Source organism: Thalassophryne amazonica, chromosome 15 (assembly GCF_902500255.1).
Source record: "Thalassophryne amazonica chromosome 15, fThaAma1.1, whole genome shotgun sequence".
NCBI lineage: Eukaryota > Metazoa > Chordata > Actinopteri > Batrachoidiformes > Batrachoididae > Thalassophryne > Thalassophryne amazonica.
In genome coordinates, this window is record NC_047117.1 from 4,092,384 (window position 1) to 4,115,000 (window position 22,617).

General features: G+C 42.1%; 1 protein-coding gene and 1 long non-coding RNA gene across 3 annotated transcripts; one reads left to right on the top strand and one right to left on the bottom strand.

Moving 5' to 3' along the window:
- Positions 1-1,952: 1,952 nt before the first annotated feature.
- On the bottom strand, positions 1,953-22,303 carry akt3b (v-akt murine thymoma viral oncogene homolog 3b). Of its 2 annotated transcripts, XM_034189145.1 has the most exons (13): positions 14,699-15,249; positions 12,310-12,435; positions 12,131-12,242; positions 10,733-10,877; positions 9,676-9,807; positions 9,304-9,369; positions 7,889-7,957; positions 7,622-7,744; positions 7,395-7,523; positions 4,665-4,879; positions 3,378-3,465; positions 2,382-2,484; positions 1,953-2,119 (listed from the first exon to the last, which is right to left on the bottom strand). In XM_034189145.1, exons 1-13 carry the CDS (start codon positions 14,742-14,744, stop codon positions 2,034-2,036), a joined length of 1,440 nt encoding a protein of 479 aa, XP_034045036.1. In that variant the 5' UTR covers positions 14,745-15,249; the 3' UTR covers positions 1,953-2,033. The 2 variants fall into 2 exon arrangements, with proteins under 2 accessions (XP_034045036.1, XP_034045037.1); XM_034189146.1 differs by lacking the exons at positions 12,310-12,435; positions 14,699-15,249 and adding an exon at positions 22,293-22,303 and having other exon boundaries at positions 12,131-12,259.
- On the top strand, positions 7,674-21,824 carry LOC117527013. Its single transcript, XR_004565409.1, has 3 exons — positions 7,674-7,820; positions 11,966-11,968; positions 21,813-21,824. It is a non-coding gene; the product is annotated as an uncharacterized LOC117527013 (long non-coding RNA).
- Positions 22,304-22,617: the final 314 nt, after the last annotated feature.

Sequence of the window (22,617 nt, forward strand, 5' to 3'; positions counted from 1 at the left end):
ACTGCATTTATGTATTTGTAAGTGCTAATGAACTGTTTTAATCCAAATCAAGGTGAAGCAGTTTGTCCAACCTTAAACACGGAAAAAAAGACCTATGGTGTCACTTAAAGGTTGTTTATTTTTAGCATCTTTCAGCTTTTGTCGATTTATTAAATTCTCTTACAAATTCCAACATTTTTTGGGTACCATTTCTGAGACGTGGTTTATTACTTGTGCCATTAATAAAAATTATTTTAAGGATTCTGTCGGGTTTGTGGTGGTACAGACTGTATTATTCTTGCGTTTCTTTCCCCACAGCAGATAATTTAGTGAATAATTGAATAGCAAACTTTATTATGCTGTTATAGTTTGAAGTGTTATTGATAAAGGGGCAGAGCCAGGACACTGGCTCTAATCCTTGTATTTTGGGTTTGTGATTTCAGTGGGTCATTTTTGGTTCTGGGTGGAAGTTTGGCCTCAGGCTGTCCACGTTCTGTGTTCATCACTTTGTAGTGTCTCAATTTAATATATTGATCATTTTGGATTTCCATGTGCCTTTAAAAGAAATCGTTTTAAAATCTGCGACTGGCCACATGGATCTGATTGGACTGTTCTGTACCTGTGAAATAAACACAGGACGAGATCACATTCCGGCGCTGTCAACTTTTGCTCGTGAACCATTTTTCCCCTGCGGAGGTTCAGGAAATCGTTTAAGGATCCAACAGGAACCCTGACCAACACCTGACTTGTCAGGCGGCAGTTTTCTCCAGATGAACTGGATCTGGTGCGTGAATCTAGACTGATGTGAGACATGCAGCCTCATTCAACATCAATGTCCAGGTAGAATCTTCTTGTTTTCTCAAACCAAAACCACCTCAAAGTTTGAAGTGTTCAAACGTCTTAATGCAGGTGAGGTCCTACGATCCAGGACCAGGTGTGGTTAAAGATTTCCAAGTCCTGATCAGAGCTGGTTTTCCACTAATCAGCCTGTCGAGGCATCTGAAACCAGCTGTGGAAGTCTGGTTTAACAAATGAGATCATTAAAACCAAAAGCTGAAGAAATCACCAGAGCAGAGATTTTTCTGGAGTAAAATGCCGCCATCAGCTCGCTGTGCACGGAGACGTCACAGCTGTTCTCCTGTGTGTGTGTGTGCGCGCGCGCGCGCTGACCCCCAACAATCCACGTCCCTACATACAGAACATTTACATACATACACGGAGGCGTGGCTCCGAACATCCGTCCCAGCGGTCCTGCTGCTACGACGAGGAACCACGGAGCGGGCGAGGAGCGCTCGGCGGCATCTGACTGTGGTTTGTGCTCTGTGGCGCCTGAGTGAAGTGTGCAGGTTCTGGCAGTTTAGTGTTTTCTGAGTTTAAATAATGATGATTAAAAAAAGGAACTTATGAGAGCAGATAAAGTAGCAACAGAGTGAAGAACGACACAGACTCATCCGTCCTCCTCGGCTGTGTTTTCTCTGTGGACAGTGATTTTCATTGCCGTGGAATTGAGGAATGTGCACTACCACGGCAAGTGTGTGACTTTTTTTTTTTTTTTTTTTTTTTTTTTTTTTGAGTGAATCACTAGCCATGCACTTATTCCCACCGAAATCCCCTCACGACCCAAAAACAAAACCCTGTCGGTATGATACGAAACATCTGCACACGTAAGGCAACATTTTTGGTTTTTGTTCCCGAAAACGGCTCTTCCAAACCAAGTGCAAAAAGTCCAAAAACAAGAAGAAAGAAAGGGGGGGCGCTAACAAAAATAAACGCATACAGATTGACGATACTGATGGAGAGAAAAAAATAAATAACAAAAACATTGCCTTCTGCAGGAAATTGTACGAGACTTTCTTTTTTTTTTTTTTTAGTGTGGGAGTCCATCCCACTGTGCAAAAACCTCTTTTAAAGTCCCGAAAAAGACTTCTTCCATCCGAAAGGAGGCAGAAACCGAGAAAAAGAGGGGAGACTGGTGTTCTTTTTCTTTTTTCCTAAAATGGCTACGTGTTTTCCTCAAAATGGCCACAAATCGGAACGATACTGGTCTGGAGCGCTCACTCCCGCCCGCTGGCTGAATAGGAGAACTGCGGGAAGTGAGGCCTTCGTTCATTGTCCGCCGCGTCCATCCCGTCCTCGTCGTCTGTGAGGAAGAAACACAAACGGGTCACATTACGAAGTCACACGACACCCGACAACAGCGACAAACACATACATACACGGGTCACATGCATCACGAGTCAGAAGCAGACCTGATTCAAATCAGAAGCAAAGCAGAGCATAAATACACTTTTAGATGTGCTGCGGCAGTGCCGAGTCAGCAGAAAGCACTCACACCGCGGTGACAGCGGCTCCGTTAGCACAGAGGTCATGAAGTGGAACAGATGTGTTTCTGAAGCACTCACATTTTTCCGGTGGAGTGATGGTGATGGTCTGTGCTGTGAACTCCTCGTCAAAGTAACGCGTGTCTGTCTCCGAGGAGACCTGTGGCTGGAAGGGCGGGACCAGCTGGAACACAGGTATCAGGACAGCAAAGGTTTCAAACCTCGCTTCAGTTATTCATAAAATAATAAAAGTTTGTTGAATTTTCCCTCTAGAAATGATGAGTTTATGTCACATGACTAACATAACACAGGCGTCATCCCGCTTCATCAGCTCAGGGACATGAGGAAACTTAAAATAAGATTTATTCTGACTTTACTGCTTCTTATGTTCTCATTTTCATCTGATGTCACGAAAAAAAAAAAAAAAAAAAGATGAACACCTGGAAGACACATCATAAATAATACTGTTTTGAAGAAAAGCAAACAACAGCAGCCTCTAGTGGCCTGCCAGGACCCTGAAATTAGCAATAACGCTTCACAAGCAATGTGAAAGCCCATCTGGCTTTCACGTTTGGGTCATCCTGCTGAGATGTTCCACATCATGTCCAGCATCAGGGTTCTTTTGGCCGGGGCGGGGAAAACTCCAGTGACCTGCTGGGTTAGAACTAAACTCCTCCAGGACAGCTGAATTCTATGCTGACAACTGCGTTTCTACAGCTCCTCTAGTTCCTAGTTCCTGGTCATGTCATCCTTTTTTAATGGCCTCTGATTTGACCTTTGACATGACCAGTGTTGTGAGAACATGGCCCACTTGGTTTGGCCACCAAGTCAAGTCTGGGAGCATGGACTAGTGCCATGCCACAGAAGCCCCCTGTAGCACCCTGTCTCCCAGATAGCAACCACAGAGACAGACAAGAATCCATCAACGCCTACTGACCAAGACTGAGTGGCAGCGAGGAGTCCGGTACCATGACATCACCAGATGTGAAGACCAGTAAGATGAGGTAACCCTGGTGCCAGTAACCTCTGCACCATTCGAACTCCAGTAAGATGACAACAGCTAAATCCTGGCCTCACCTTCTTGTCGTAGACATCCTGCCAGTCGATTGTACCAAAGAAACTGTGTCGCATGATCTCCTTTGCGTCATCCGGTCCACCGCCCAGCCTGTCAGTCAACAGGGAGAAGAAGCAGAAGTCTAAGTCTCAGAATATCCACTTTCTACTGATCCAAAAATAACTCCAGGAGGTGAACAGGTTTCTTCTTTTAAAGTGCGTCTAAATTAGAAAGTGTCTCAGACAGAATCAGAACAGAAGCTAACAGCAAACGGCAAGCATCTGCTGCCTCGACGTATCAAATGAAGATGATCGCATTTTCAAACACAGAGATCGTATTTTCAACAAACGCAAACACAAAGATTACGCTGCTGATACTCTGAAGCTCCTCCCACCACTCAGACCAATAGATATGACTATCTATACCATTATCAGTTCTGTTTATCGGCCAGATTCTTTATCCATTCCTCGCCAATTTTCTGTGTGGAAAAATGAAGACCTACACGTGTTCAGCTGCCATTTTCCTGGTTGTTAAGCGTAGAGTTTGAATCACGTCTTTTCTGACAACACGGGTTTTTGCAAAGCGCAGCTCTCAGAAAAACACACCATAAATTGCTAACGTTTGAAACATACAATTCCGATGTTTGTAAAATTTGGAACCAGTTCTTAACACCCATCCAGAGTCATCTTTGGTTGGTGTTCTGGTTCTGCGATGAAGGAGGAGGGCAGAAACATCACAATACAAGTCAAATCCATATTTATTCTGTTTTGTGTTACTTAAGTGTAAATTTAATGCAGTTTGTTTGTACAGCAACAAAACACAACCTAAGTGGCCTTAAGGTGCTTCACAAGAGTAAAGTCAACCCTTACCAACCCCCCTGGGCAAGCACATAGCAACAGTCATCAAGAAAAACCCACCTATTTTTTTTTTTATTCAATTTATTTTCATTTATACAGCACCAAATCACAACAATGTTGCCTCAAGGCGCTTCACACAAGTAAGGTCTAACCTTACTAACCCCCAGAGCAATAGTGGTAAGAAAAAACTCCCTCTGATGATTTGAGGAAGAAACCTCAAGCAGACCAGAATGTGAGGTGACCATCTGCTCCAGCCATAAAATTGGCCAAACTCACATTTAAAAAGCGTTTTGCAGAGTTGGATTGGAAGTTCGGAGATTCCGACCTCTAGCCTGTAGAGCAAGTAAACTGCCCATAAGGGAAGAGACACACGTGCATGTTGTTGATCCCCGATTTCATTTATGGTTCTGTTTTGAATCCACATGTGCGCGTGGTCGTGTTTTTGATGCGCACCTTTTGTTGGGGTCCTTGATGAGCAGCCCGGACAGCAGCGACTTGGCGTCTGCAGACAGCGTGCGTGGGAACTTGATCTCCTCCATGAGGATGAGTTCGAACAGTTTCTCATGGTCCTGGTTGTAGAACGGCAGGCGGCCGCACATCATCTCATATGTCACCACGCCCAAACCCCACCAGTCTACCGCACGCCCGTAGTCATTGTCCTCCAACACCTAGAGGTCACCAGAAATACATCCAAACCACAGGGACATGTGAACAGACAAGCAGAAAGGTAAGTGGGGCTCCCAAACATCCCTGAATACACACCTCCACTTAGCAGTCAGAAATTATTCATGTGCAAAGAAGAATAATCATCTTCCAAAATCAAAACAACTTGTATATGTTGTTAGTCGGCACTCATACAATAAAAGACCTTTAGTTTATTTTTTTGAATCTCTTTATTTGATGCATTTCCATAAAAGCTCAGCACTACACCCCCTAGTGGCAGATCTTTAACTTTATTTGAAGAGTATCACTGGATTAGTTTTTGCATATTTAATTAAACACATTTTACAGTCAGAATATTATTAAGGTTAAATTTGAGTGAGAAGGAGTCGAGCCTGTTTGGTAGAAAATTCAGACTGATCCAATAACAACTCGAGGAGGAAGAAGCTACGTGAAGTCAAAGATGACACACAACAATGTGAATCAATAACAATATAAACTCGGACAATGACCTTCACTCAGCAAAACTATAAAAAAAATTAAAAGGAAATTCTGAGACTATATAACCCAATTACAAAAAAAGAAAAAAAAAATCCCTAAAGTACTTTTTGTAAAATTACCTTCACAAATTTAATTAAAAAAAAATTTCCAAGTTAAAATTTGGAAAAAAGTGAAGGCAAATCTCTTGTGATACTTCCATAAAAAAAAAAAAAAAAAAAAAAACACCTGTTCTCAGGATTCCTTGTCACTGGTAAGCCTGCCCCTTTCAGTAGGCAGTATAAAAATAAACGGTGGAACGTCTCACATGATGCTGTTGTTGTTTAATGACATTTGAAATCCTCTTTCACATCCTCTAAGTATCCATGAAGAAGTGAAATTAGTTACCAAGACGCCGTTGTGTGGTGAAGGCAGAGTTTTTAAAGGAACTGCATCATGAAGTACTTCCACATCAGCCTGGATATTCAAAGCTGAAACATGTTCTTTTCCCCAGTTCAGTTAAAAAAAAACATCAAGTCCTTCATGTTTCACAGAAATTTATGATTCAGCCTCATGTAGGCGAGAACATTTCATTTTTTCTCCTCACTTTTTATTTAGATTTTAATCACAAAAAAGGAGGGTTTTAACTTCAATCTGTTTTATTTAAAAAGAAACATTACCCACAAACTAAAGAACCAATTATCACAAAACAATAGAAAATAATTTTCATGGAATAAAAGTGGTTAATTATCATTATTATTATTTCACAGTTCACATAAAGGAGCAAAACCAGTAGTTACAATATTTTTACCTCCGCCAAGGAGGTTATGTTTTTGGTCGCGTTTGTTTGTCTGTCTGTTTGTCAGCAGGATAACACAAAGGGTTTTGAACGGATTTTGATGAAATTTTGTGGACTGGTTGGAAATGACAAGAGGAACAAGTGATTAAATTTTAGTGGTGATCCAGATCACGATCCGGATCCAGGAATTTTTTAAAGGATTCTTCATCATTGCGGGATAGGGGGAATTTTGACATTCTAGTTTCTAACTCCACAAAAACAAGGCAGAAAGCCTTGAAAAAAAAATTAGGGTGTAACATAGTCAAATGTTCTATCAAACAACAAAGTTTGGTGATGATCGGATCCGGTGATCCAGAATATGTAAAAATATAGGGAAAATAGAAAATGTGTCAGTGTGAGGTGACAAATGAAGCTAGAGATGCACAACTAACACCAAATTGTAGCTGAATCTGTACTGATTCAGTAAGGTGTCATCAGATTTGATGTAGCTTCAAATGTTATGGAGCTAGATCCAGAAGAAAACCGCCATTACCGAAAAATCGTTTTTATACAATAACGTTTGACTTCCCACGGTGTCCCGTCCGCACGTCTTTCATTAAAAAAAAATCTCCTTTAACAGTGGAATATCCGGATAAAATGCTGAAACCGACTTCTTCTGAAACTTCTCTGTTCTCTCACGACGTCCTGGATCAACAGAGCCTGAAATGTGGAGGTTTTCAGCTTGAAACAGGCTGACGACGGCGCCTGAGAGCGCTGCGCGACGTCTCGCACCGTGGGAAGTCCTTAAAGCGACAGTATCACCTCAAAATCTCTCATCAGCCGTTAAAATTTTCACTGAAAACCAGCTTAATTTTTCGAACCGTGTCCACTTCGATGTGTCTCACAGGTTTAGAAAAAATTTTGATCAAACAAAGCGCCAGTCTCTCAGCAACTTCTCAGACAAAGGAATTCCGACGAGGGGCTGGATGACTCCTCCCACAAGGAGTGTTCACAGGCGGATGACGTCACCGACAGGCGTGGAAAAACTCATGCATGCGCACAAGGGTTCAAGCATGTCTGACGTAAAAACATATGAATGAAATCTATATAGTTTTTGAAAAAATAAAAAGGACCTATACTTTATTGACAGACCTCGTATAATGAAACAAATTTAGTTCAAAATAGTAAACTCCATATTTGTGAAGCTGGAAACTAACTGTTGCTAAACTAAACTACAACAAAGAGGCGTGTGGGGCGTGACCTCTGACCTCAGGAGCCAGGTACTCCGGAGTCCCGCAGAAGGTTTTCATGGTAGCCGTGTCAGTGATTCCTTCTTTGCAGAGACCAAAGTCTGTGATTTTGATGTGACCATCTTTGTCCAACATCAGGTTCTCCAACTAATCACGAGTGAAAACAAACCAACAATAATCTCAGGAGAAACGTTTTTTTCCCCACGTGTGACTAAGAAAGCAGGAGTAGTGCAGGCGCGGGTTACCTTCAGATCGCGGTAAACAATCTTTGCAGAATGTAGGTAATCGAGAGCAGAGACGATCTCAGCGCCGTAGAAACGGGTGCGGTCTTCTGAAAACACTCGCTCTCTCGACAAGTGGAAAAACAACTGCCAGACATTAAAAACCAAACAAACAAACCGTCAGAACAGAATGAGGTCAAAACACATCCAGTAAAAATCAGCAGTCGTGCTCTCGACTGCATCACACACATTTTACAGCAAACCCGCTAAAAGCCTCCAGTGACCTCTCACCTCGCCGCCGTTGACGTACTCCATGACAAAGCACAGCCGATCCTTCGTCTGGAACGAATATTTCAGAGACTGGAAGACAGAACAGCCATTTGGTTTCACGCTGCACTCGCCAACACATCACACTGTAATTTCACAGACGTGTGTTTGTTCCGATTCCTCCCACATCCTTTGGCAGATTCACAACAAAGTGGGAATGTGGACAAAGGACAACCCCAGAATTATCCTGAAGGGGTTTTGGTAAAGGTCGAGGACAATGGGGTCAAAGGTCAAAATGCAAGTTCCGGTCAGCGTATTTCTGCTGATATGCGACTGAAAGTGGCGTATTTGTCATACTGTTGGATTGTCCTGGCCCGAGTGTCCTGTCAGACATGACATTCCGATCGTCTGCTGCGTGTCCAATCAGACTGACGGTCCGTTTTTATGTATTTCCACACAGAAACACATGCGCGTGTCCGTCAAAACATGGGACGTGTGCTACAGCTGTGATGTCCAGAACTGGAGATGGCTCAACAGCTGTGGGCAGCCAGCCATGCCCCCTGTCCTGTCAGCACACAGACCAAGATGTCACACTGTGATCAGATGAGCAATGCCTTGCCTGCCGGGGGGACACATGCGCGAAACACACGCACACGTTGTGGGGTGAGCCGACACTCTGGCACGCCACATGTGCAACTTCACAGTCGTGAGGCACTTAGACAAATTTCACTGCCAGCTTGACAGTGATTGTCTGCTGAATGTTTTCATGTTAATAGTGCAAATGGCCACATATTTTCTAAGTGCCATGCGAGCGGTGTTAGATGTTCGTGTGTGTCACCTAGAATTTGGCCAACACCTGCCGCGAGAGGGATCAATGGGCTCGCACAGCGCACAATCTGTCTTTCAGCCACTGGTGTGCGCAAATAGTTGTAGCAACAGGTGTACGAGGCGTTGGAGGCAGTTACGATTTTACACTTTTAGCATACGATTCCTGCTTTATGCGTACTTTATGCGCAAATCGACCAAATTCGCACTATGTGTGAAGGGGCCCTTAGGTTAGTCAGTCTGTTTCCCTCCTCATCCCAGATCCTCTGGCTGATTTCTACCAAACATGATGAATTCTGGTCCAGTAGGGGTGGGAATCTTGAATGATGAATGAATGATTCAATTTGGCTGATTCAGAGGGCTGCGATTTGATTATAACATGACTGGCAATGAATCTTGATGCACTTTACACACACACACACGATTTCTTTTTTCTCACTGTGTGACTATTTGATACTTTTTAAAATCAAAGTGTTTGTAATGATACATGATTTATTTATATTCTTATTTATGTTTGCACCTGTGTGGCTCTCATTCACTGATTCTAAATTCTAACATCTACGGCAGTCGCTGCCTGTCGGGATGCAAATGAATAAACACTGCATGATACTTACAGTTAGAAATGGATGCCGAGTGTTTTTTAATACTCTACTTTCTGTCAGTGTGTGAGCAACTTCATCCTGTGAGCAAGAAAGAGACCCAAAGAGAGAAGAAAAAAAAAAAAATTATTTTATATATATATATATATATATATATATATATATATATATATATATATATATATATATCAGGAGTCACAAACCATGTAGATTAAACTTCTGTTCAACCTGGTTCACTGATGTCAAATCTGAAGGTTTACATCGTATCAGAAGAGATAACATCACATGCATCCTTTCTTACAGATACAGGCTTTTCTAGAAAAACTTCAGTGTTTTTCAGACAACAGAAGAAGAAGAAGATCTTAAGGCAGCAGTGAGGAAAAGGACCTTGGCTATGATGACTTCTTTCTTGAGGATCTTCATGGCATAATACGTGCCGCTCGCCTTCTCCCTCACCAGAATGACTTTCCCAAAGGTGCCTTTACCCAGAAGCTTCAGATAGTCAAAGTCATTCATTGTCTGGACAAAAAGACACAATGAGATAAAACTGTTTACATGCTTATAAACAAAGCTGCTAAAAAATATTCAGACTAAACAGATTTTTGGTTTAGATAAGTAGATTTTTTTTAAGGCTTAATGCCGGCGCATGCAAACTCCACACAGAAAGGCCACATTTGGGAATCAATCCCATGACCTTCTTGCTGTGAGGCAACAGTGCTAAACACTAAGCCACCATGCTGCCCGCACAAGATAAGGCAAAACAATGAATGCTATTACCTTAAGTCTCCAAACTACAAGGACAACTGATGGACAATTTCAACAGAAAACAAGTTTGATTTGTTTATCTACTACTGTAAGCATCAGGTTGGTCATGACTTAAGGTTCTTGAAATGGAGCAGTATCTCCACCTGGTGGATATTTACCATTAATGCAGATACAACAGTTTAAGAAATCATACAAAGCCATCTACTGCCAGGAAATGTTTCAGAACAACCTTATCACATGCATGATGGAAGTTAGGAGCAGGTGTGGTTTTAAGTGACTAATTAACAGGAGGGAAGCAGTTTGTTGGTGAAATCAGCAGTTTGATTGGTGGAAATAAAAACCATCACTCTCTCAGTTCTATGCATAACCAGCTTGTCCACATTTGGTCAAATAGTACGATATCTGAAATGATAAACTGCTACACGGGACACATTTAGGTTATCAATTTATAACATGAAAAGCTGAAGTTGAACATTTTTGTAGTTTTATCAGATTTTGAGATGCAACACATAAAAACTTTGTTTTGTTTTTTCAGTTCTGAAGAAAAGCTTCTGATCTAAGAATAGATGGATCACAAATAGTCATTACAGTTGTATAACTTTCAAAGTACAGCTGAAGGTGTTCAGATGATGTTCCACACATAAATAAAGCATCATCTGTAATAAGTAACATGCGTCACCTTGCGTTTGTAGTGGCTGATGGAAGTGTCCATCTCCTCTTCGTTGACGTTCTCAATCTGAGATGTTGGACTGCACAGGATTCCTTCCTCTTCCTGCTTGGCCAGCGAGTCCGCAACCATCTGAATGGCCTCAGCCCATTCATCCCTAAATTCACATTCAAAAAAAAAGTTTGCTTTTGCTGAAATGTTTTCATCTGGAGCTTTTTCTCCGAGTCTACATCTTAAGATGAGGAGGAAATCAGAAGGTTTTAATGGACAAAATGCTGGTTAAGCACAAACATAACCAACAATAAGGTTTTTGTTTCTGTGTCGATAATTCTGAATACTAAAAGGTGTGCCCACGTTTATTAGCAGAAAACCTCTTTTAAATTAAAAATAAAGCTGTAGTTTCAGTTTAGGTGATACATACGTACTTAAAGTATACTTAGTTTATACTGACACATACACAAAAATATACATAAAAGTCTCAGTATACTTGAAGTATATTTGGGTAAACCAACAACTCTACTTGTAGTGGCTGATACTTGTGGCTCTTACAACAAAGTGTCTTCAAGGAAAAGCATAAGTCACTTGCTATAAAACTGGACTTCATGGTCTCCGGGTTTAGGGAGGTGGACTTTTAACCAAAGGATCTTTGGTTAACTGAATAAAATAAACTAAGTTTTTCTCTTTTTTTTTTTCCTAAGGGGATTTTCTCAGCTCTTAATGGCCAGAAAAACAGGTTTGGGTGTGTTTAGACCAAATGTCCCGAGCTTGAATATGTTAAAATTTGTGGCCAACAGATCTGAAGGAACACGATGAATAAGTCTATAGGACTAAACCCTGAACAACCAAGAACCAAAACAAAGTAGAATCTCTAAAACAGGTTGAAATCCTTAATCCCCTTTATTTTTCTGACCGCTCTGGTCCATCAGTCTACACCAACAGCAGCAGACGCTCACTGCCTTCACACGTGACCTGAAGAATAACAGGCTGAAGGATGTTCTGGGCTGTTGCCCCAGCATCAGGTAACGAGTCATAATGTACACAAAATATTGTGTTTGGGAAAGAATCGGCTCCACCGTCGGCCCCGCACCCTGACTTCCTGCCTTTCTTCTCCGTGTGCTGACAGACTGTCCAGTCTGGTTCAGTCCTGACGGTTAGACAGGTCCTAATCAGACCTTTGTTTCCTTCACCCTAGTCAGACGATTAGCAAATTTTGTTTCACCTTCAGAAAATGTGGAGTTTCTCGAGCCAGTGTTTAACAGAAACGGGTGAGCTTTTAACCTGTACTGAATTTGTTGACGTTTGACCTGAAACTGACTGTTACCAATGATCCATCAACCAGCACAGAATCAGTTGGTCTGTCAAACAAACTCTGCACTAAGAAGAAAGCCAGTGAGGAGGATGAAAGCTAACCTCTCGTCAGGCGTGTCAACGTGAAACGTCCTCTCGATGACCGTGGTCCACTGCAGACAGCGGATGATGAAGGTGTTTGACTTCGGCCGCTCCGTCTTCATCAGCTGACATTCTGGACAACACAGAGACCTTTAACGCTTTTTATTCCTAGTGTGGAAAACATTAAGTTTGACTCGTACTTGCTACAGAGAAGTTGTTGAGTGGATAGGCCAGATCCGAGTCCTGTGGCTTGTCCTTATAGCCAATAAAGGACCCGTCCATTTTCAGCAGGAAGTAGCGCGGCCGCCAGTTCTTGATGTACTCGCCTGGAATTGAGGAGACAGATGATGCATCTTTAGGTGGCGGCAGGATAGACCACAGGCTAATTTAAGTACCATGTTTGATGTTATCAGAAACTTTCAAGAGGCTCTGTGGTGCCCTCTAGTGGATATTTTTTCTAAACAACTGTGCCCACGTAAAGGATGCAAGCAAGTATGTGGACAGTGACTGTTACAGCTTCTAGTGGAACAAAGTATAGTTAGTGATCTGTACAGACCGCCCCACGTGAGTCGGCACGCACGTGAACCCTGAATTAAATGCAAAGTTTACATAATGATTCTTTCATTTTGTATATCCACTTATTCCAATTAAAGGTCACAGCAGGGGTGGGGTGGCTGGAGCCTATCCCAGTGGTCATAGGGTGAGAGGTAGGGCTCACCCTGGACATGCCGCCAGTCTATCACAGTGCCATGGTGACTCAGTATTAAAATAATAACTGTGTAAATCTTGATGCACAGTTCAAAATGTAAGTGGGGAAAAAGCAGCTGTATGTTCACATGAACAGAGCCTGTTCAAAGCAAACAGCCTCCGCTGCCCATAAACTGAATATATATACACTGCTCCTTTGTGCTCCACAGCCCAGCGCAGGCACAATGCATGTTTGAATCCAAGCACAGAAACAATCACTCTGAAATATAAGGAGCCGAGGAAGAAACGAGCACACTGATCTGACATTCAGATCAGTGAACATGCACCTCATCTCGGTCACGCATGCAACCATACTGAAATTACACACAGGAAAAAAAACAAAAGCTCAGAGCACAGAGGGAGCGTTGCTTCATTCTCTGTACAGGATGCCATTACATCTTTATGTAGAAAATAGCTGTTGGCTGTTATATTAATGTGGAAAATGTCATTTGGGACACCATTAAATTTGACAAACCAGACAAAATTTCACTCATCCATGAATCATTTACTTATATTATCTATATGGTCCAATTTATTTTCCTTCTGATTAACAATCCAAGTTTGTAAGAATGTGTTAAGGTCAACATCGACGGCATTCCCCGACATTAGCAGAGGAGCAGGTTTAAAAAAAAACAAACAGTCCTGAACTACATGTGAACTCTGAGTTTTGATGTGAAGCCATTTCTCTGAGCTGGATTATAGAAGCACACAGAGGTGCAATAAACAATTCAGGCACTTTGCGAGGGCCAGAGAGGAAGGAACCAGAATGTTAGATCATCCTCTGTGTGCTCGTAGTGCCACAGAGAAACTTCCCCTCCCTGACAAACAACAAGGCTGAGGAGAAACCAGCAGGGGAAACAAGAGTGCACCAAAAAGTCTTAACATTCTGGCTTCTTCATACAACAGTTTGTAAAATTATACTCATTCTGAATTAAATTCTGTCCAAATGAGCCACTTTAGCCCAATTAAACATCCTGAAAAAACACATCCACTTTGTACAAAGAACTTTCCAAAACAACCACGACAACTTAGAAGATGTTACAGGACTCATTCCCCCAGGTGGCATCTGGCAAACCCAAAGCTAGACCGTGTTTTGTTTCCAACAGTCTTTATGTACGAGTAATTACGACCATGAAGATGGGACTTGGTGAGGCAACAGGACAACGTTGTTCAGTCACAGCCACTCAGTCTCCAGTCACAGCCACTGAAGCTGGTATGCGCTGAAGTACTGGACAGAAAGTGTCTCCTGAGTGGAAATACCGTAAACATCAAATTAAGCCAAGTACCCAAGGAACTGCAGCCAAGCCGGCGTTCACTTTAAAAACCACAACTCTGTGACTCGACTAAGTTGCTGTTTGAGTCCACGACTGTCACCAGGTTGACGTAACCTCTACTCGTTTGTTTTACTGTGTACAACTGAACTGCTCATCTCATACCAGGTCAAAGCTCAGAGAACGTCGGTGCCATCACTCAGAGAGGCGTCCAACAGCCACCAAAAAAATATCCAGCTTAAAGAAATAAATAACACTCCCAATATCAAACACACTGCAAAGAAAAGTCACCCTGCACAGACATGCTGCAGAGTTTAACAGAACTGAGATTTTCAGCACAGGGCCTCTGTGGAGAGCGTCGGTCCGACAGTGAAACTTTACCACCTTAACAAACACGATACTTTCTCACAAATTCAATCTTCCAGTTAAAAATTAATGTGGCAATATTAAACATACAGAATAAACTCACTTGCACGCGTACATGTAGTGCACAGATCTCCGACTGCAATGCACAACAGACCCCTCGTGTGAGGTGGGACAGGTTTGTGTCAGTAACGATGGACCTTCTCACCTCGTTTCTGGACCCAGCCTTCCTTGACGACGTTCTGGTCGCTCATGGTGGCTCCTCCTCCTCCTCACCAGTTTTCCCAGTGTGGCAACAGTGAAGACACAACTGTTGGATTTGGGCAGTCAAGCTGAATCAGTGGTCAGTCTGATCACTTGACCTCTGACCTCCAATCCCTCACCCTGTGTGACTTGTCAATCACTTCCTTTCACCCTCTTGCTCTACGGCTCTGATCTGACTTTCCTTGGCTGCCTTCTCACTCTGCCCCCTGCTAGTCTTCCTCACCTCCTTTAGTTTTTCCTCCCCCTCCCTCCGTTTCTGAGTTGCCTGTTCCCTCACTCTCGTGTTTGCTCAGATGTCTTCTTCTGTGGTTTGGCAGTCCAGTAGTGAGTCAGTCTGGAATGAAACAGAGGGAGAGAAAGGACAGAACAGGTCAGTTGATAGCTTCCCTCCTCAAATGGTTGCAGCGACTCATTGTTCAGAGCCTTAACACATTTCCCGTCTCCTCCTTTCCTTCTCCCCTACCCTCATTTCCTCACATCACTCACACCTTCTCACCATTCAGTAAGTGAAATCTTGGTCTTCTTCCTTCCTATTCCATCTCCTTACTTTACTTTTGGGCTAAGTGATTAATAATCATTTATTTTTAATTATTATTATGGACATAATTCAAATCACATGAGCTGCTGCTTTAAAAGTCAGCTCGTGATTTGATGATTAACGTTGTTTTAACAAGCCGTCTATCAAAAACAATATCAACACCACATCCAGATGACTGCAGCATTTCCAGATCATTTTTTTGACTTTGCTCGATGCCACTGATGTCAGAAATCTGATACCTTTGTTGGTTCCAGGAGTCGACACAGTAAACCACATTTCAGTAGCTTGTGTCGCTCCTGAGATATGTTGTGAATGGATTTTAAACAGACCTCTGATTTGACCTTGACCTTAGACCTCAACATGACCCGCATTGCAAAATGATAATCCGCTGATTTTATCCAAGTCTGACAGAAACTAGTCTTCACATTGAAGATGTGGCCACTGACAGACAGACAGACGCACCGTTGGCCTATTTCAGTTTTGTGGTGAAACTAATGAGGAACGAGCACCACGTCTATTTGTAATGTTAAAAAAAGAAAAGAAAAGAAAAGAAAAGCAAGGCTAAATGACGAAAGCCAATGTTATCTTGTCCCATCATTTTACAACACCAATATTAGCTCAGCAGCTAAAGTGCAGATCTGTTTACAGTGTCAGAGGTCTTCAGGCATTATAAAATTTGCTGATGATACCCTGATGTCTCTTCATAGAGGTTGTACCTGAAAGTACAACAATTTAAGAGCCAATTTTTTTTAAGGATCAGGCGGGCTGTGATTCAAGGTGACTCGGATTTCAACAAAACTTGGCTCAGAGATGGAACCTACCAAGAAAGCAACTTTCCCAAAATTTGTCAACCAAAAACCAAACGGTGACCTTGCCAGGGGTCATCAAATTTCAAGGCAAAAATACATAAAAACTGATATTTCATTAATTTCCCAATTTTCAAGTGGTGTAACATTCAGCGCCATCAAGTCCCCAAGCTGGTTTAACTATCAAATGACATAGGGAGGCAAACTCTTTCATCTTATATACAAAATTTGGTTGGGGGAATCGATAGCGGAATATAGGAGGTGTTCAAAGTCTGGTCATTTTGAGAAATTGGCTGTATTTAAAGGGCCATAGCCCTCTGCGTCATCAAGACCCCAACCAGATTTCAATGTTATCAACAAATATAGGCCCAACTCTATCAAATGCAACTGAAAAAACAAGATTTCTTTTAAAGGGGTATTAAATCAGTATAAGAGGAGTCCCCAAAATTCTGCCAACTGTTATATAAAGTAGAGATGTTGGTTTATCCACTCCTGCAAATTTCGTTTAAAAAAAGCTGATGACACGGGCCACCAGGTGGCGCTAAGCTTCCGCAAAATAGAGTAAGTCGAGTACTTTGGCGCCCCCTCGTGGCCATCAAGACCCCAATGTTTTATCAATCAGTAGAACGTTGAAAAGTGGGCTTTAATCCACCTAAATATGAGGAAAATCTGGCACCTTATGATGTGTCCAATATACTGTGTCAATGATTAGTCAGAACTCAAAATGATGTCATTTTATAGCTCCATGCAGTGGAGCCACAAAGTCTGTGTGTGTGTTGGGGGGCAGCCTCAAGGTTACCTTTGTTGCTCTTCTAAAGACACCAAACACTCGTCAACAGACGTGCAGTTCAGTTACATGAAAAATGTGCAAAAGGTGCATCATCAAGTGTTTTATCAGATCAAGAGTAATTAAAGATCTGATTGCTTTGGTAATCCTTTGATTTAGTCTTCACAGAGGTTGAAATGAGCAAAGCTCCTAGATGCCACTGAAAGCAGAATTAAACTACTGATGAAACAATTAATCCACCGAGCCAGTTAAGAGAAAAATAAGATCACTCTTAGTAGACAAAGCCACAAACCAGACAACACTCATAAAAAGCCACAAACTGATGGTAGGTTCTACAACAATTATTCAATTTTAAATTATTGTTTGATGACATATACACAGATAGTGAAGAGCTTTGCTCATTAATGTCAGTGACATCGAACATATAATGTATGAAATTCCAAGTGTTCCAATACTTTTGGAGGACACAGTATCTTAACCTTATGATGAGTGCAAAATAAGTGAGGTATTATTACTGTTTGGTTTAAGAATGTTTAATTTTCACTGTTGCTGCACTTTGTGTAAAATCATAGTCATATCTGATATCATATCGATATCTGAAGGACCGAAATGACATGGTGAGGTGCTGAAGAGCTTCACTCGTTCATGTCTGCGACATATACATATTACAGAAAACGGCAAAAATAATAGTTTTTTTTTCTTTTCAAATATGAAGTTTTGAGTTATAATTTATTCTATGAAATGTCAAAAACATCCATCCATTCCATCCATTTTCTTCCACTTTATCTGGAGTCGGGTCGTGGGGGCAGCAGCTCAAGCAAAGCCGCCCAGACCTCCCGATCCACACACACCTCCCCCAGCTCCTCCGGGGGAACACCAAGGCGTTCCCAAGCCAGCCGAGAGATGTAATCCTTCCAGCATGTTCTGGGTCTTCCCCGGGGCCTCCTCCCAATGGGACGTGCCCGGAACACCTCTCCAGCGAGGCATCCAGGGGGCTTCCGGAAAAGATGCCCGAGCCACCTCAACTGACTCCTTTCGACGTGGAGGAGCAGCGGCTCAACTCCGAGCTCCTCCCGAGTGACAGAGTTCCTCAAAAATAACGCTTTATAAAAAGGCTCAGTTCACATTCATACAGCGTAAATGTATGTATTTATATGGTCCACCAGACCCAAAGATATTCAAAGTGCAGTTAAAAACAACCAGAGGACTTTTGCAGAGTGCACACCTCAGCCACAGCTGATAGTTCCTGTTTTTCAGAAATTTTGTTTGTGCACCTGAATGCATCATGTGCATGTCTGTTTTTATTTTTATTTATTTGAAACGTTTGGACCTTGATGCTGAATCCTCTTTATCTGTATGTTCTGTGTGGAAATTTGACAACAATGTCAAAATGTTCCATTTTGCAGTGCTGAAGTACTTCAAAATGTTTTGCTGGCTCCATCCAGTTTCATGAAAAGTCTGTTTTTAGGATAATTCTGGTTTGCAGACAAATGAACAGTGTTGCATGATGTCCTTGACTGAAGCAAACATGGAGAGAATAAAACAATGATTTCAGCAAAAGCTTTAAATGAAATAAAAGTAAGTCCCTTCGGCTGCTCCCTTGTTTGCACTCGGGGTCGCCACAGCAAATCCAAGGTGGATCTGCATGTTGAATTGGCACAAGTTTTACGCCAGATGCCCTTCCTGACGCAACTCCACATTACATGGAGAAATGTGGCAGGGGTGGGATTTGAACACGGAACCTTCTGAACTGAAACCAAGCGCATTAACCAAACTGGTTCAAAGCTGCTAAATTTCAGCTAAACAGATTTTGACTCTAATGAGCCAAATAATACTTTTGATTTTTAACTCTAAGTCAAAATAATAATAATAATACAAAAAAAAATCCTCAGTTCTGTCAAACTGCGCCGGGTGTATGTATATATATAAGTCAGAGTCTTTCTTAATGTAAGAAGGAGCAGAATGACCGGCAATGAAATAACACTTTTCAGCTCTTAAGCTCCATCAGTGAGGAGATGTGAGGCCGGAAAACAAACGCCACATAAACACCTTCAGACCGTCTTCAGGTGACGCCTCAGTCCGCCGTTCTGCCTCCGGTTTATTGTCCCCAAACAAACAAACAGCTTTTGTTTCAAGGGCGTGTGGTGTCATTATCTGTTACATAATACCGTCCGCACGGCGCCATCCGTTAGATTTTAACGCGGGAGAAGAGATTAAATGCTTGGCAGAGAGACTTTATATGAAGGTTATTTGACGTTCGTGCAGCTGCCCGGTTACCGTTAAAAGGCCCGACGCTGGGAGGTTCTGTACGCCGAGCTGGCCTGGAGGATGCGGGCTTCACCCGTGAGGATGCTACCGCTAGCCTTAGCCGGCTAACCCTCCGGTTAGCGCGGCGCGGTGGCGGCCGGCGGAGCCGCCAGACGTGATTTTACTTCATTTCCAGCGACTTATTCGTCATTTTATTGGCTCTGATGAGATAAAGCCGTCGCTGTGTTTTCAGGTGGATGTGCTGAAGAACAGTGAGATTTTGGGGTTGTGGGGGACGCCGAGGACAGGCGGACAGCACCGTTAGCCTGCCCGCCCTCCTGCAGCAGCAGCATCCCGGAGTCGCATCCACACAGGCGGATGACGAAGCAGCAGCATCCCGCTAAATTAGCATGCTAACTGGCTACTCCCAGCTTCTGCTACTCATCCCCGCTTCAGCAACAAAACAATCCCGCTTCAGCTTCGGGCGCCACCGTGTTAAATTACCTGCTAGTCGAAGCCCGACAGGGATGCGACCTCCTCCTCCTCCCCCTCCCCCTCCTTACGGGCGCCGGAGCATCAGCTGGAGTATAGTTTTTCAGTGAAGACAGCAGGAGGACAGTTACGGATCCATAGCCACTGGTTCGGGTCCGGAGCGAAACAGGCAGCGGTGGCAGACGGACGGTCGGAGCCGCTTGGTGCTCCTTCTGCTCCGGCAAGAGGAACCCTCACGTTCAGGGAGGACTCCTGCTGCGTTCAGCAACTGTCGGAAACGCGGATTTCCAACTCAGTGACCCCATTTAAGGCTAAATAACTGACCAAACCCCGAAGATGTTAAACTGAAATCTTCGCAAGTGTTGGAGTGAATCAATGAATCTACTGACAGAAAAAAGTTGACAACCGATTACATTTTTTTTGGCCATTTCAAAGTAATTTTTTTTCATTGTCAAGTTTTCATATTTCCATATTGACCCTTTTTCTGTTTTTATATCCTTGCATACTGAATATAATGTACAGAAATTTACGTGTTTATATATATATATATATATATATATATATATATATATATATATATATATATATATATATATATATAATTATTTATTGTATGGCTTTTGGCTAATTATGGCTAATTATTGTATGGCTTTTGCCTTACAATATAAAGCGCCTTGGGGCGACTGTTTGTTGTGATTTGGCGCTATATAAATAAAATTTATATATATATATATATATAGTCAGTTAATTATTAAAAACAATGAATTGATTGAGATATTAGCCCAATTTAAATAATCTCCCAGCATGTCATATCATCCAGAGAGCCAGAAATAAAGTAAAAAAAAAAAATATATCCATTAATTATTTATTTCAAGTAAGTATTTAGAGCAGTAATGATTTGCAATGGATGAACAAAATTGTAAATGGTAAATGGACTGTATTTATATAGCACTTTTCCATCTGTATCAGACACTCAAAGCGCTTTACAATTATGCCTCACATTCACCCCGATGTCAGGGTGCTGCCATATAAGGCGCTCACTACACACCGGGAGCAATAGGGGATTAAAGGCCTTGCCCAAGGGCCCTTAGTGATTTTCCAGTCAGGCGGGGATTTGAACACATGATCTTCTGGACTCAAGCCCAACACCTTAACCACTAGACCATCACCTCCCCTGTATATGGATATGGATATAACATGTATATGGATGGTAAATGGACTGCATTAGCACATGCATGCTGAAAATGCTTTACAGTGATGCCTTACATTCACCCATTCACACACGGATGTCAGTGTGCTCCCATGTACAGCACTCAACTGCACACCAGGAACAGCATCACTGACTCTCATCCGTTTCATGGTTGACAGGCTGGGGGCCTGTATAGAATTGTATAGAATGTGGGCAAGACAGCGGCACCAGCCCTTACTGAGCTTGCTATCCAAAAGGTCGCTGGTTCAAAGCCACCAAGGCCCTGCTCTCCAGTTACATCTGGAGCTGCATCAGGAAGGACATCATCTCCAGATGTTTCCAGTGTGATGATCCAGAACAAAAATAGGAGAAGCCCAAAAGAAATTCACATTGCTGTGAATTTGTTTTTAAAACAAAAGGTCTTCTTCGTTTCAGTGAATTAGATTTTTATGTGCATATGCACAATCTTCCACACAGGATGCTGTTTAAATAGACCAAAAGAGAATGATATATTTATGAACTTGCTAAATGTGAAACTAAAGGACATTTTTAATCCTCAAAGGTTTAAAAAATAAAGAATGAAAATGGACGTGAGCGCGATAGAGACACAGCCGGGTGTATGGGTTGAAGATTTTACGTGAAGCACCTGAATGCATCATCTCTCTCCTCATGCCATCCAGGCTTTTGTTGGTTCTGGCTTTTGTTGTCTCTTTTCTGTCTCCCACACACATTATGTGGAGGATTTTTGCAAACAGATCCAGTTCACTTTTAGTTCACTTGCTTCTGATCTACAGCAGATACAGAATCTTCTTATTTTGCTGCTGTTGCTGCTTCAAGGCTTGAGTCAGTCAAACGGGGAATTTTCCCACTGAGAATCAAATGTTATCAGACTTTCTTCTGTTATTAATTTACTCACCATTTAGCAAATTGTATTGCACCCCGTCTGCCGTGCAGCAGCCGCAGTGTTGGTGTGAATGGGGGCTTTGTTTGAGGCTCCAGGTCCCAGTCTGGCTGCAGGCTGCAGACTGCTGCTGCTTTGCATTAATCAGCATGTGAAATAACTATTCAGTCTGAGTTGAAGACTCTTTCATTGCCAGATCATAAAATCAAACAGTTTGCAGATACAATCTGTAGGTGTCTGCCTCCTTTGAAGGAATGATCCCTCTAAAAATAATAATAATAATTTTAAAAAAGAACAACATCCAGGTGTGAAGCAAACAATCAGTGCATTTAACAAAAATCAAATCCAAATATTGATGTGCAATAACAAATCAAACCTTAAAAGGGAAGTTGTAGATGATGTGCTCTTCCAGCTCAGGTCAAGATAAAAGTGTGAAGGTCACCATGATCTAGAAGGTGAAAGTTCAAACATATTCTCATGCAGTGATATCAAAGTGCCGCACAGTTCAAGTGTATCAGTAAGATTTGTGCTTTGTGAGATTTACGGTGGATGGACAAAAAAACAAACTCCAGCTTGACACACACACACACACACATATGTATGTATATAAAAAGTAAGTCCCTTCGGCTGCTCCCTTGTTTGCACTTGGGGTCGCCACAGCAAATCCAAGATGATCTGCATGTTGAATTGGCACAGACACACAGTGAGGAAAATAAGTATTTGGACACCCTGCGGTTTTGCAAGTTCTCCCACTTAGAAATCATGGAGGGGTCTGAAATTTTCATCTTAGGTTCATGTCCGCTGTGAGAGACATAATCTAAATAAATAAATAAAAATAAAAATCTGGAAATAACAATGTATGATTTTTTAGTAATTTATTTGTATGTTACTGCTGCAAATAAG

What these genes read in the sequence shown, in the direction of transcription:
- akt3b (XM_034189145.1), bottom strand. Translation starts at nt 14,744, where the DNA reads ATGAGCGACCAGAACGTCGTCAAGGAAGGCTGGGTCCAGAAACGAG. An exon ending in CGGAGTACCTGGCTCCTGAG is followed by an intron (nt 4,880 to 7,394) that starts GTCAGAGGTCAC and finishes GGTGACCTCTAG; the next exon opens with GTGTTGGAGGACAATGACTA. An exon ending in CATCACTCCACCGGAAAAAT is followed by an intron (nt 2,120 to 2,381) that starts GTGAGTGCTTCA and finishes TCTTCCTCACAG; the next exon opens with ACGACGAGGACGGGATGGAC.